Here is a 13184-nt window from a genome sequence, read left to right as displayed (position 1 = left end):
GCGTGTAAAATATAATTTCACGATTGAACAACATTTCAGAAAGGCCAAATATTGAATATTCAAATCAAAATCAAATTATTCGCTCTACAGCATTGCCTTGGCGTTTTCGATTGCGCGATTCCTACTCAAAACTAAGTGTCCGAAGGCTTGATTGTCGAGGCAATTGCAAACCTCTTTTTACACCTGAGCTTCCTTCCACCCCGGGATTCGAACTGACGAACTTTGGATTGTTAGTCCAACTGCCTACCAGCAACTTCACCGAGGCTGGACCCAGGGACACGACTCCTTCACCTGGGCTGAGCTAACGACCTAACCCTTTAGGTTAGACCGGGGCCAATATTTACATCCCCGTCCGACGGAAGGCGTGATCAGACAAATCTCGTCTCGAAAAATGCCACCGGGACCGTCTGGGATCGAGCCCAGGCCGACTGGGTGAGAGGCAATCACGCTTACCCCTACACCACGGTTCCCGGGTAAATATTTAATATTACGCCCTTTAAAAATGTTGGATTTGATTCCAAAATTGAAAAAAAAATCCGATCGAAAAAAAATCAGAAAATTTTACAATTGTTAATTTTTTAAAAATAAATTGTTAGTTTCTGAGATTTTGTACTACAAAATAAAAGCTGTTTGGATCGTTTGGATGAATAATAAAAAAACGATAAAAAATATTTTCAAGAATGAAAAATCATAAGCAATATTTAAAAAAAAATCAAAAAACTAGAATTTTCATTTAAAACTGAATTTTAAGTGGCTACATCTTGAAAACGCTGCAATTTATAAAAAAAACTGTAAAGTACTTGTCGATTGCAAATTTGATTTTACATTAGGAACTTAAGTCAAAAAAAATCGAGTAAGACTTCATTTTTTCAACAAAAAAAATCACTTTTTCTTTTTCAAAAAAGCATAACTTGGCGGCTTTTCTTTGGCTCAAAAGCTGCGCTTAAAAACATTAAACATTAAACAAAAAAAAAATCAAATGTTGAAATTATAGGCTTTGGTAATTTAAAAATTATAAAAATTGAAAATACGAGCCATGGTTTCAACATTTTAATGAAAAAAGTTTTTTTTTCAAATGCATAATACACCTGTCCAGTTGTTTTGTCATCATTAGTTTCCGAAATATCAAAGTATTCACGAAAATTTTATTTTTTGCGAAAAATATTTTTTTTGCGGGGCTGTACATTGGAATTTCGTATAAATTCAAAACAATTTTAAACATGCCTAAACATGCAAAATATGATTATCCTTGCAGAAAAATGCATTTTAGATTGTTTTACGTTGATTTGACTTCTATTTTCACGGAAATTTTGAAGTTTTTTGGAAAAAGATTTTTTTTTGCCCCCTGATTTTTCATACCAATTTTGAAGGGGGGCGACCGAGGGGGCGACATAAACTTTCAAAAATATTTGCAACGGCCTAAATAGAAAAAAAAACTTAAATATGTGATATCAGCCGACTTTGCAGAGAATTGCTCAATTTGAGAGTTTTAGAATTCAAAAAAAAAAAAAGAGCTGGGTCCTGAACTGCCCCTGATCGCATAAATGTCCCATATGCATTTTCATCGGTTTCGAGTTTTTGATGCAGTTTGGTTCAAAATCGTGTGCTCTTTCAAAAGAGCCAATAACATCCAGTACTTTGTTCTAGAAATCAGGAGGAAATCCATTTTTTTTCGTGAAAACTTAACACGTAGCCTTATGTATGGGACAAACTTCAAATGCGTTTTTCTCAGCATATGGGACATTCATGCGAACATGGGCAGTGAAGCCCAATGATAATTTTAGCATGCAACGGACAAACCAGAGAATATCCTCTTTAAAAAAATTATTGCAACATAACGAATAGTAAAATTGTCAAGGGATTTGTTTAGTTATGGAGTTAAATTTCAGGTCAGATAACTAAATTTCGGCTATCGTCGTGAAATTTTGGTGAAGACTCCGTATAATCGAGTACGGACATTTTTCGCGTTGTATTTTTGATTTTGATTTTTTAATTTTATGTGAATTTTGGGCTGATTTTGAAAAATTATTTAAACTTTTTGAATTACTTAAAAAAATAGTTCATATCTATTAATCTCTTCTTTCCCGACGATCCGGCATCACTGCAGTCCCCCGGAACCATCTGGAACGTTCTCTCTCTCTCTCATTCTCACGCGCTCGCTCCCGCGTTTTTCTCTCTTTTTATAAATACCGCCGCCGACGCCGCAACCTCTCGCATTCATTGAACAGCAGTCTAAAGACGAACATCCACGCAGCAAGCTATCCCGCTCGTGTGTGTGTGTGAAGTGAAAAGTTCCAGCAGACGGAAGTGTGCTTAAAGTAAGGAAAAAAAAGCGGAAGTCCACAATCCTTCGTGGTTTTTAACGCCGACCAGCAAACACAAAGCAGAACAAGGTAAGTTTGTGAAAAAGAAAGGATTTTTTTTCTGCTGGGGAAATTTTCGAAAAGGGCGTGAAATATTGCGTGACTCATCGTTCGGCGAGAATTTTCCACACGTGGGGGAAACAAAATGGCTCTCGTCTGGAGGGTTTAATTTTGCATGTGGCTTTGAAATATTAATTTTAATACTAATTTAAAGCCATTTTCCTGAAATTTACCGAAGAAATTAGCAAGAGTTCGTTTTTTTTCGTTATTTTGAACTAGAACAATAGCTGGAATTTTCCAGACTGTTTTAGAAAGGAAATTGACCTCCTAACCTCAATTTCCTTTTGCAAGGGAGGATGACCCGGTGAAATGGGGGAAAATTTTTCGCACCTTCCAAGAATGAAAAAGTCTACTTTAAAAACGCACAAAACTTACGTAATTTTCCATGACTTGACACTCGTGTGTGGTGAACAAAGGAAAGAAGCGCGCAAACTTCCTTGACCGCGCGCCGCCATCGCGTTGATCGCAGCAGGCCGCCATTTATGGAAGTGTCTGGAAACAAGAATCCTTTTCAGGGGGGAAGGAGAACAGCGGCGGGTCAATGCGGTTCTTGCAACAAAAGGTCATCGCTTGTGTGAACCCGCGCGCCCTTCCTGGATTTTAAATTAAACGATTCCGCGTGCAGCACACGCCGCAGCCGTTTGAGGAAGAAGAAGTGAGGTTAGGGTGGTGGGTGCCGGCGGCGATGGTGGGAATTGAGGTTAGGGTCGCCGCATGGGGGGAGGGTTAAACCGGTGGCAACGAGGTTTGAACACACATGCGTTTGATGCTGTTGCTAAGCGAGCAAACTCCATGCATGGCCTACCACGTTTTTGCTTTTTTTTGCGTTATCATGTAATAGAGGAAGCATGCGGTTTTGCGCGCGCTTTATCGGGCTTAGGTTATGAGGTCTTTAAATTCTTAGAAATCTTTGGCGATTTTAAGATGAGTCACCACGCGGTATTGCATCATCCAACAACATTTCACCAGTTCCGAGAAGGTTCAATGAGCATTACTAACTCGGCCCTTTTCTTCCAACAGATGGCCGCAGCCAAGGCACCAGCAGTCGGTATCGATCTGGGTACCACCTACAGCTGTGTGGGTGTGTTCCAGCACGGAAAGGTCGAAATCATCGCCAACGACCAGGGCAACCGCACGACGCCGTCGTACGTGGCCTTCACCGATACCGAGCGTCTGATCGGAGACGCCGCCAAGAACCAGGTCGCGATGAACCCGTGCAACACGATCTTCGACGCGAAGCGACTGATCGGACGCAAGTTCGACGAACAGAACGTGCAGGCCGACATGAAGCACTGGCCGTTCACCGTCGTGTCGATCGAGGGCAAGCCAAAGATCCAGGTCGAGTACAAGGGTGAGACCAAGTCGTTCTTCCCGGAGGAAATCAGCTCCATGGTGCTGACCAAGATGAAGGAAACCGCCGAGGCGTACCTGGGCAAGACGGTCACGAACGCCGTCGTCACGGTGCCCGCTTACTTTAACGACTCCCAGCGACAGGCTACCAAAGATGCCGGTACCATCGCCGGATTGAACGTGCTGCGTATCATCAACGAGCCGACCGCGGCCGCCATCGCGTACGGTCTGGACAAGAAGACCGCCGGCGAGCGCAACGTGCTGATCTTCGATCTCGGTGGCGGTACCTTCGACGTGTCGATCCTGTCGATCGACGACGGTATCTTTGAGGTCAAGTCGACCGCCGGAGACACCCATCTCGGTGGTGAGGACTTTGACAACCGGCTGGTGAACCACTTCGCCACGGAATTCAAGCGGAAGCACAAGAAGGACCTGTCGACGAACAAGCGAGCCCTGCGTCGTCTGCGTACGGCTTGCGAACGTGCGAAGCGTACTCTTTCGTCGTCGACCCAGGCCAGCATTGAGATCGACTCCCTGTTCGAGGGAACCGATTTCTACACCTCGATCACCCGTGCCCGTTTCGAGGAGCTGAACGCCGATCTGTTCCGTTCCACGATGGAGCCCGTCGAGAAGGCCATCCGCGATGCCAAGATGGACAAGGCTAGCATCCACGACATCGTCCTCGTCGGTGGATCTACCCGTATCCCGAAGGTCCAGAAGCTGCTGCAGGACTTCTTCAACGGCAAGGAGCTGAACAAGTCGATCAACCCGGATGAGGCCGTCGCGTACGGTGCCGCCGTCCAGGCCGCCATCCTGCACGGAGACAAGTCCGAGGAGGTCCAGGATCTGCTGCTGCTCGATGTAACGCCACTGTCGCTCGGTATCGAAACCGCCGGAGGTGTGATGAGCGTTCTGATCAAGCGTAACACCACCATCCCGACCAAGCAGACCCAAACCTTCACCACGTACTCGGACAACCAGCCCGGTGTGCTGATCCAGGTGTTCGAGGGTGAGCGTGCCATGACCAAGGACAACAACCTGCTCGGCAAGTTCGAACTGTCCGGAATCCCGCCGGCGCCCCGTGGCGTGCCCCAGATCGAGGTCACCTTCGACATCGACGCCAACGGTATCCTGAACGTTACCGCCCTGGAAAAGTCCACCAACAAGGAAAACAAGATCACCATCACCAACGACAAGGGCCGCCTCAGCAAGGAGGACATCGAACGCATGGTCAACGAAGCCGAAAAGTACCGCAACGAGGACGACAAGCAGAAGGAGTGCATCTCCGCCAAGAACGGACTCGAGTCGTACTGCTTCAACATGAAGGCCACCATGGAGGACGACAAGCTCAAGGACAAGATCACCGACAGCGACAAGACCCTCATCCTGGACAAGTGCAACGACACCATCAAGTGGCTCGATGCCAACCAGCTGGCCGACAAGGAGGAGTACGAGCACCGCCAGAAGGAGCTCGAGTCCGTCTGCAACCCGATCATCACCAAGCTGTACCAGAGCGCCGGAGGTGCCCCGCCCGGTGGCATGCCCGGATTCCCCGGTGGTGCCCCTGGAGCTGGCGCCGGTGGTGCCGCCCCTGGAGCCGGTACCGGTTCCGGCCCGACCATCGAGGAGGTCGATTAAATCGCTCGCCCACTCCCCCCGCAAAACCATCGGCGCAGGCGGCTGATGCACAATTCTTAACAACTCAACCAATTCAATTCCGATTTTCAAACAATATCAGTATTTGTCTCAAAACAATTTAACTTATTACACAAACACTGCTTAGACAAATGATGAATATCCATTCCTCTGAAAAAAAAACCACAAATAAAGCAAACCAATCGAATTGAATTTCGCTTTTTCGTGCGTTACATTTTGTTGCGTGTTTCCGATCTCTTGTTGTGGAACCTTCTCTACGTCATCGATTAGGACCGATTGTAATTGGAACGAGTAATTCAGTTAGCAAGCAAAAGTCAGAATGAACAAAAAACAAAACGGAAAGGGAAATGCCCAATAAAACAAACGAAAGCGAGTTGAGAATTAAAAGCGAAACTGTGTTTTTATTTTGATTCCTCTTGGGTTCTGGGTTATTTTTGACATTCCAACTGGTAATTTTCTGGGTTTGTTCAAAACGACGCTTGAATGTGAGTGAGGAACTATCACTTTAGCAGTTATTCAAACAACATTTTCAGATAGATCAACAATGAAGAGTTGCTTGTTTACTTTCATTTGTGATGTTCGTTACGTATAGTGACTATCAGACTCAGACTAAATTCAGAGATTTAGAGAACATTTCAACTGAGATCAATTCAAAAACCTTTGCAAGTGAAGTAGGGTACATATTTCTAAGTTAAGATTTTGATAACTGAATGCTGTTTTAGGGAAAATAAGTTAAAATAAAACTCTCGATCTATGAATTTAGAATTCAATGTATGCAGAGCCGTACCTTGGGTCTACGGCGCCCTTGGCGAAGCATCAATTTGGCGCCCCTCCCAAATTAACAAGCATTTTGATAAATTGATATTGATTTTTAATTATTGCTTCAATATGAGTTTTGATGTTATAATTGCAATTGGAGACATTAATATGGTAAAATTCAGAAACACAGTTATTGTATGTTTTATTGTTCATATAAAATGAGATAGATTTAAAATTTATTACAGGAGTTAAGTTGGCTGAATATTTTCTGAGATTTCATAAAATTGATAATGATAGCAGTTTTTTTTTAATTTATTTCTCAGATAAATGCACATAATTAAATGCTCAATCATAATACATTTTTCTATAACTTGTTAGCAAATTTTATATTTTTAAGCCTGCATAATTTGATCTGATCTAGTCTTAATTTGATTGTATAAGCAAAGAACTTTCCCGGATTCGAAAAATAATTAGCTAATTTGGCTTTGGATTTCATTTCGATAATTACAACGAAAAATGAAAAAAAAATCCTTCTTCAAAATTAAAAAAAATAATAATTCGATGACCGTGTGCTATCTTGTTCTATCTAGATGGGAATCCCAGCAAGCTTAGCTCAAAAGAGCACACCGGCATCGAAGTATAATTTTTCAACATGCAGCGATAGAACAAAATTTCGTCAAAATCAATTTAGGCCTTTGCAAATATTTTTTGAAGTTTATGTCCCTCGACTATGACCAAAAAAATAAAACAGTTAAAAAATTTAAATTACAGGTAACGGTTTCAACATTTCAATGAAAAAAGTGTTTTAAAATGCATTATAAACTCCCCAAGTAGCACATTTCGAGCCAAATATTTCATTAGGGCACAAAACCAAAACGTAAACATTTGGGATTATTCCACTATTCTATTCATTAGTACACATTAGTACAGGGACTACATGCCCTCCAAGAATCAGATTGATAGCAAACAATTTACCATTGAAAAAATCAAAAACACAAAAGGGCACATAACAATTTTCACTCCAAACCCAAAATATTTTTTTTTATTATGAGTTTTATTGCGAAAATCAACATAAATTAAGAAGCAGTAAAGCAGAGTTAAGGGGTTACATACATGTAAATCGGCAAAAATGTCAGAGGTTGATTGAGAGCACATATAATTTTTTTTATATTTTTCAGGGCACGTTTTTCTTTTGTTGAACATCTCTTCATTCGTTAGAAAAGTCCGTGTTTCGAGCTAGTTTTGCAAGTGTCATACTTGCATAGAGAACGTTTTTTGAACATGTCATAAGAACTCATGACCATAAGACACTGAACACATTAACAACTTGTTTACGAGAAATCCCAGCTGAAACCAAAGGTTACATCTACTATGTCATCATGTTCAGCAAACTGAAATGAATCATCATGTCTGCAAATGTCATTTTGCTTTTCGAGTTATACAAGCATGTTTTATTTAAGTCAGAATAAACTTCAAAATGAACTATTCTTAATCCGTTGCTAGATTTGGCATTTGTGTTATAATGGTTTTTTGATCAAAATGTGAACAATTGACCAAATTTTCTGACACTTGTCCAATAATTAACGTATAAAAACGCTAGAGAAGCGATTGCTACTTGGGCCGTTCAGTTGTTTTGCAATCATAAGTTTCAAAAATTTGTAAGTATCGACGAATTTTATGTTTTGTTAGAAAAAAAGTAAAAAAAAATATAAAGATAAGAAATTTTTATTAATTTTGAGTGATTTGCCCATACGATTTTTGAGAATATATTTCATCATTTATTTTTTTAAAATTATGTTTCGCATTGATTTTTATTTGTATATGTATTTATTTGTTTATTTTTAATTCGTAAAATTATATTTTATATTCTAAAAAAATATTTTTGTGCGCAAAACTATATACAAATAATTTCAAACCTTGATAAAATATTATTTTTTTGGTTTTAACTTAAAGAAAATAGATTGTTTTTCATTATCAAAGCTTTTTAGACGATTTAAAAAGTAAACAACACTGGTTAAGCTAAAACATAAAAAGTGATGTGCTCTGAAAAACATTTTTTTTCTTAAACAAATCATGTTGGTCTTATTGGTGAAAATTTACAGCAGTTTCCCAAATTCAAAACCATTGTATTTTGAAAATTCAATGCACGAAGTTGATTATAAAAGGGGAAACCGTGCTGAAATTATTACAAAGGCCTTTTTTTTAACTCGAGAATGTAAAAATTTCAAAAGAAAGGTAAATATATGTTTTAATGTTAAAATAATTCCCATTTCATAGAATACTGTGATTCACAGCCAAATTAACGTGATAATAACATATAATGGGACATTTTTATAGTCTGGAAGGTATGACTTAATCTTCATTACACAACGGTCCAAACTTTAACGTGTATTGATTTTGAGAATTTCTTATAAAACTTCTTTAACTTTTTGTCGCTCGAGCGCCCCTTCTTCGATGAAAAAAATAATTTAGCATTAAATATGAATTTTCAAAAACACTTCAGTAGAAATATTCATACAATTGACTTTGGCGCCCCTGAATATTGTTTTTATATTTTAAACCAAATTAGTTAATTGTAATTCTATTTTATAATTCGGCGCCCTTTCTGTTTCAAATATCTAATGAAGATGTTATAGCTGACATGAAAATTATGTACAATCATCGATTTTGGCGCCCCCAAGGGCTGGCGCCCTTGGCGGTCGCCAACTGCGCCAACCCCTAGGTACGGCGCTGAATGTATGTCATTTTGTCTGAAGGACTGCAGTACTTTCATGGTGTCGATCCAAATCCCAAAATAAAATTCCCTGACTTTTCCCTGACCTCTCCAGACCACCAATTTTTTTCTATTTTTTACTAACATATTGTTTGGAGCGTTTTTATAGTTTCATGTATTTTCCTTTTTGAATATTGGAAATTTTAGATATTGAAAAACTTCAATGACTTTTTAATTTAACTTTTTAACGATTGATTCTGCAAAAACTTAAAAACTATTTTTTTATTTTGTCAATCATTTTTTTCTTATCAAACATCCAAAATGAGCAACCAAAAAATGTCCTATGTTTTTTTTATGAGGTTATGTCATTTAAAAAGTTGTCCTTTACCAAAAAATCTAAAGTTTTTTTAATAGGTCCTTTAAACATATGAAACACAATAGCTTATAGGATCTTTTTGAAAAAAAAAACTCAAGAAATAATTTATAATTAAAACTGTTGCAATTTTCAAATGGCGATTAGTTAATTTCACTTCATTTCGTAAAAAAAAAATTAAAGCTAAAAGTTAAAAAAAAAAATCAATTGAAAAATTGAACTTAAATAAAAAGTTATGTTTAATTTTAGAATTGTTGCCTTTTGCCGAATTTTCAAACGAATTAGGCCGATGTCATATTTGATTGTACTTTTATAAAAAACCTAAGGTTTTGGAGACAAAAACAAAAAAATATGTATTTTTGCAGAACGAAAAAACTGAAAAACTAAGAAAACTATACAATTTAACATTTAACTATTAAATGTGAATTTTTCAAGTACATGTTTACGGTTTTGAAAAAGATCTAGAACTTTTCAACAATGTTTGTATTTAAAGTAAACAGATTTTTGGATATTTGAAGAATTAAGTTCTTAAATAATTTTACAAAAAAATATTTTTGATATAAAATTAAAAAAAAAATTTCTACCTTGACCAGAGCCTGCAGACGATCATTCACACGATCAGTACATTTTATAAAAATAAAAACAAAATACAACCTTCTGCAATCAAATCTAAATAAAGAAAAAAAAAAAAAAAAAAAATAAAATTGTAATAAATCCTCGATCTTGACATTTTAATTTTTTTACAGTTCATACTCGATGATCTTCCCAAAGCGTCACTTAGAAAAATCGAAGCAAATTTTCTACATTCTCAAAATTTCTCTAACCGAAAAAAATAACTCCAAAAATACTTCAAATTTTATCAGGTATTCTGTAATCTAAGATGGTAAGATGGAATTTGTGAATTAAAGAATTAAAGAATTAAAGAATTAAAGAATTAAAGAATTAAAGAATTAAAGAATTAAAGAATTAAAGAATTAAAGAATTAAAGAATTAAAGAATTAAAGAATTAAAGAATTGAAGAATTAAAGAATTGAAGAATTGAAGAATTGAAGAATTTAAGAATTTAAGAATTTAAGAATTTAAGAATTAAAGAATTAACGAATTGAAGAATTTAAGAATTTATGAAAAAAATGTGTTCTCTTGATCGTTTTTATTTTTGAATAGTGATATTTTAGATTTTTTTTTTATATTTTTTAAATTCAACGGACAGATCTTTAATTTTTTTTAAATGATTTGTTTGTGGGGTTATTATTATTATTTTTCCTAATTTTATTTCCTAATTCCTGAATAATTTAATTTTGAATGTTGGAGCTGTAATTTTTTTGTTTTGATTTTTTTTTTCAAGGATGTTTAAATTTCAAAAAAAATATTTCTACTGGTTGAATCAAAAATTCAAAGGCGGAGGCCAGCTTCTGTTACGTCCAATCAAGCTCATATTTGGGATATAAGCACATTACACCCACTGGAACATGCTCTAATAATAATTTCCAATAATAAGCTGCCGCGCGAAATCTGCGCCAAATTCGCGCCGTCCGTAACAACCTTGTTTATTCCACAAATTTTTGTTTTATTTCTTCAATTCTTTAATTTTTTATTCCATTTTACCATCACTATTTGGCTTACATTTTAGATTAAACAAAATTAGATTACTTTGGAAAAAATCATAGTAGCCTTAATTTTTTTTTTTTAGAACTTCATAATAAGAATTTTAAAAAATTAAGAAATCATCAATTCCAAAATATCAGAATTTTCAAAATTGAGAATATTTAAGCTTTAGAATTTAAGATTTTTTTATTTTCAAATGTTCGAATTTTTTAACTTTTGAATTTTTTAATCATTCAGTTTTTCAGAGAAAATGTATGGTTTTCTCTATGGTCCCTATATGCTGAGCAAACGACCAATTTTAGAACAAATCTTTGAGGATGGTGGGGCAACTGCCTCATATTGTCCCACCCTGTGTGCGCTAATAATTTGTAATTTTCAGTTGAACGCAAATCCAAAGCAAATCCAAATTATTTGTTTTTTTAAACGTAAACATATTGCAAACAAGCAACGCGCGGAAGAAGGCCAAATGCAACTTTTCGTTGCTATTTCTTTTCTTCGTGACCCTTTTGTAAAGCATTTTTTATATGGAGTTTTGCGTTCCAATATAAAAAATTCAATATTATCAATGTTGCAAAGTTTGGCCTGGAAGACATTCAAATACATCATAAAGGGCGAATTTTCAAAAAGAAATGGAATTTTGTAGTAATATTTTTAAGATCATCGAAATTCCCTGACCCAGCTTAAAATTCCCTGACTTTCCCTGACTTTTCCAGGTCAAACAAAATTCCCTGACAATTCCAGGTTTTCCCTGACTTTTCCAGAAATCGACACCATGTACTTTATTTTTAGAATTATTATTTTTAATTTTAAAGCATTTTCGCACTTTGCTTTTAAATGTATTTACATCAAATCAAATTTACCATTTATTTAAACGTTGGATCTGGGGATATTACGACTGTCTGTGAAGTATAAATCGCACTCTACAAAAAAGGAGGTGATGATCACCTCATCCATAAATCACAGATTATGTACTATAAGTAATATTCATTTTCACATCTTTGTATTTCCACCGTCTCCATAAATTTCTCCTTTGTCTTGCGCAGCAAACCTTGCCGATCTCCGCCGTCGCCGACCTCCGTCCTCCCCCTCATTTGACTGCTCAATACCAACCAGTTCCGTGCTAGTCTGGTGCAGCATTTCCGGGTGCTCCTGGAGCAACTGGCGCGAGCTCGCCATCCCAGCCAGCACGCACTGCAGGTTCCAATCGTGGCGCAACAGCGACTTGTCCAGCTCAAAGTGCCCGTGCCGGATGCACCGGATGGCGACGCAGTGCGCGACCGACTTGAGCCCCAGGCCGATCTCGTGAACGAGCTGACCCAGGTAGGGTTCGGTTTCGTTGATGGCGTGAATTTCTGAAGAAAGTTTTAAATCAATTTGGGTTTTTTAAACTTCCAAAGAGGCTTACCGATGGTGAAGAAGGGCCGCCGGAATTCGGCCAACCGGATGCCGTAGATCATGGGCTGGCTGTTGTCGGCGGGACGGATGGTGCCCTTGACGGCTAGGTCGTACGCGGCCTGCGACTGCATGTCCACCCCACACAGCTCAAACATCTTCTTCTGGTGGGAGGCTTGCATGGACGCCAGCAGACGGGAGATTTTGTCCGATCCGATGTGGTCGACGGTGGCCTTGGCGATGACACGCGAATCGCCAAAGTGACTCTCGGTGGCCTTGCCCAGGAAGCCCGTTATGCGGTACACTCGCAGGGGACGGTTCTGCTGGATGCGGAACACCGTGGAGAGTCCTTTGTTGATTCCTAGAACTGTGAATGACAAGATATTACTAAATACTAACAAATAATGCTCTCAATTTCGTCTCACCGAGCACGCCGCTGGTCAAGCGGCCATGGTTGGTACAGGTGCGAACCCGGAGATCCTCCGTTTGATAGCGTGGACCCACGACCAGCACGTTGTCGGAGATGTCTTCAACTGTGCGTACGACAAACCGGGATTCTGCGCCGCTGGCGATGGCAACCCGCTGAAGCGGAGGTCGAACCCGCAGTTCGTTGAGGTCTGTGAAATTGTTAAAACTAAATTTTGAAGTAAAACAGCAACATTGAACATTTACATTTACCTCTGCAAAGATTCCCGATGATGGTGTGACGAACCTGCTGCACCGTTAGACCGGCCGGTTTGTACACGTTTATTACTCCGTTCAAATATTTCCACACCGTGGCGGCATCCTTCACTGTGACTAACGACATTCTTGTTGTAATTTTACATGGAAAGTTGCGTAAAATCAAAATCAACCAAGTTTTCGTTTGTTTACATCACAATCACATGTTTCGTTAAGGTTTTGTTTGCGTGGC

At 38.4% G+C, this 13184-nt stretch overlaps 2 protein-coding genes across 2 annotated transcripts; one reads left to right on the top strand and one right to left on the bottom strand.

Annotated features, from left to right (window-relative positions):
- The first annotated feature begins 2203 nt into the window (after positions 1 to 2203).
- Positions 2204 to 5816, top strand: LOC6041235 (heat shock 70 kDa protein cognate 4). Its single transcript, XM_001850475.2, has 2 exons — positions 2204 to 2393; positions 3444 to 5816. The coding sequence occupies exon 2, from the start codon at positions 3444 to 3446 to the stop codon at positions 5409 to 5411; it is 1968 nt and encodes a 655-aa protein (XP_001850527.1). The 5' UTR covers positions 2204 to 2393; the 3' UTR covers positions 5412 to 5816.
- A 6032-nt stretch (positions 5817 to 11848) lies between these two features.
- On the bottom strand, positions 11849 to 13181 carry LOC6041236 (mitochondrial mRNA pseudouridine synthase Trub2). The gene is made up of 4 exons (XM_001850476.2): positions 12950 to 13181; positions 12697 to 12888; positions 12285 to 12638; positions 11849 to 12231 (listed from the first exon to the last, which is right to left on the bottom strand). The coding sequence occupies exons 1-4, from the start codon at positions 13077 to 13079 to the stop codon at positions 11870 to 11872; spliced, it is 1038 nt and encodes a 345-aa protein (XP_001850528.2). The 5' UTR covers positions 13080 to 13181; the 3' UTR covers positions 11849 to 11869.
- Positions 13182 to 13184: the final 3 nt, after the last annotated feature.

The sequence above is a fragment of the Culex quinquefasciatus genome, chromosome 3, assembly GCF_015732765.1.
Source record: "Culex quinquefasciatus strain JHB chromosome 3, VPISU_Cqui_1.0_pri_paternal, whole genome shotgun sequence".
Lineage (NCBI taxonomy): Eukaryota > Metazoa > Arthropoda > Insecta > Diptera > Culicidae > Culex > Culex quinquefasciatus.
The sequence above is the reverse complement of the archived record's forward strand: the minus strand, read 5'-3'. Positions and strand labels throughout refer to the sequence as shown.

Coding starts and splice junctions, on each gene's coding strand:
- LOC6041235 (XM_001850475.2), top strand. CDS start 3,444: ATGGCCGCAGCCAAGGCACCAGCAGTCGGTATCGATCTGGGTACCACC.
- LOC6041236 (XM_001850476.2), bottom strand. CDS start 13,079: ATGTCGTTAGTCACAGTGAAGGATGCCGCCACGGTGTGGAAATATTTG. Junction 12,889..12,949: donor CATCGGGAATCTTTGCAGAG/GTAAATGTAAAT, acceptor ACAATTTCACAG/ACCTCAACGAACTGCGGGTT. Junction 12,639..12,696: donor CTTGACCAGCGGCGTGCTCG/GTGAGACGAAAT, acceptor TGTCATTCACAG/TTCTAGGAATCAACAAAGGA.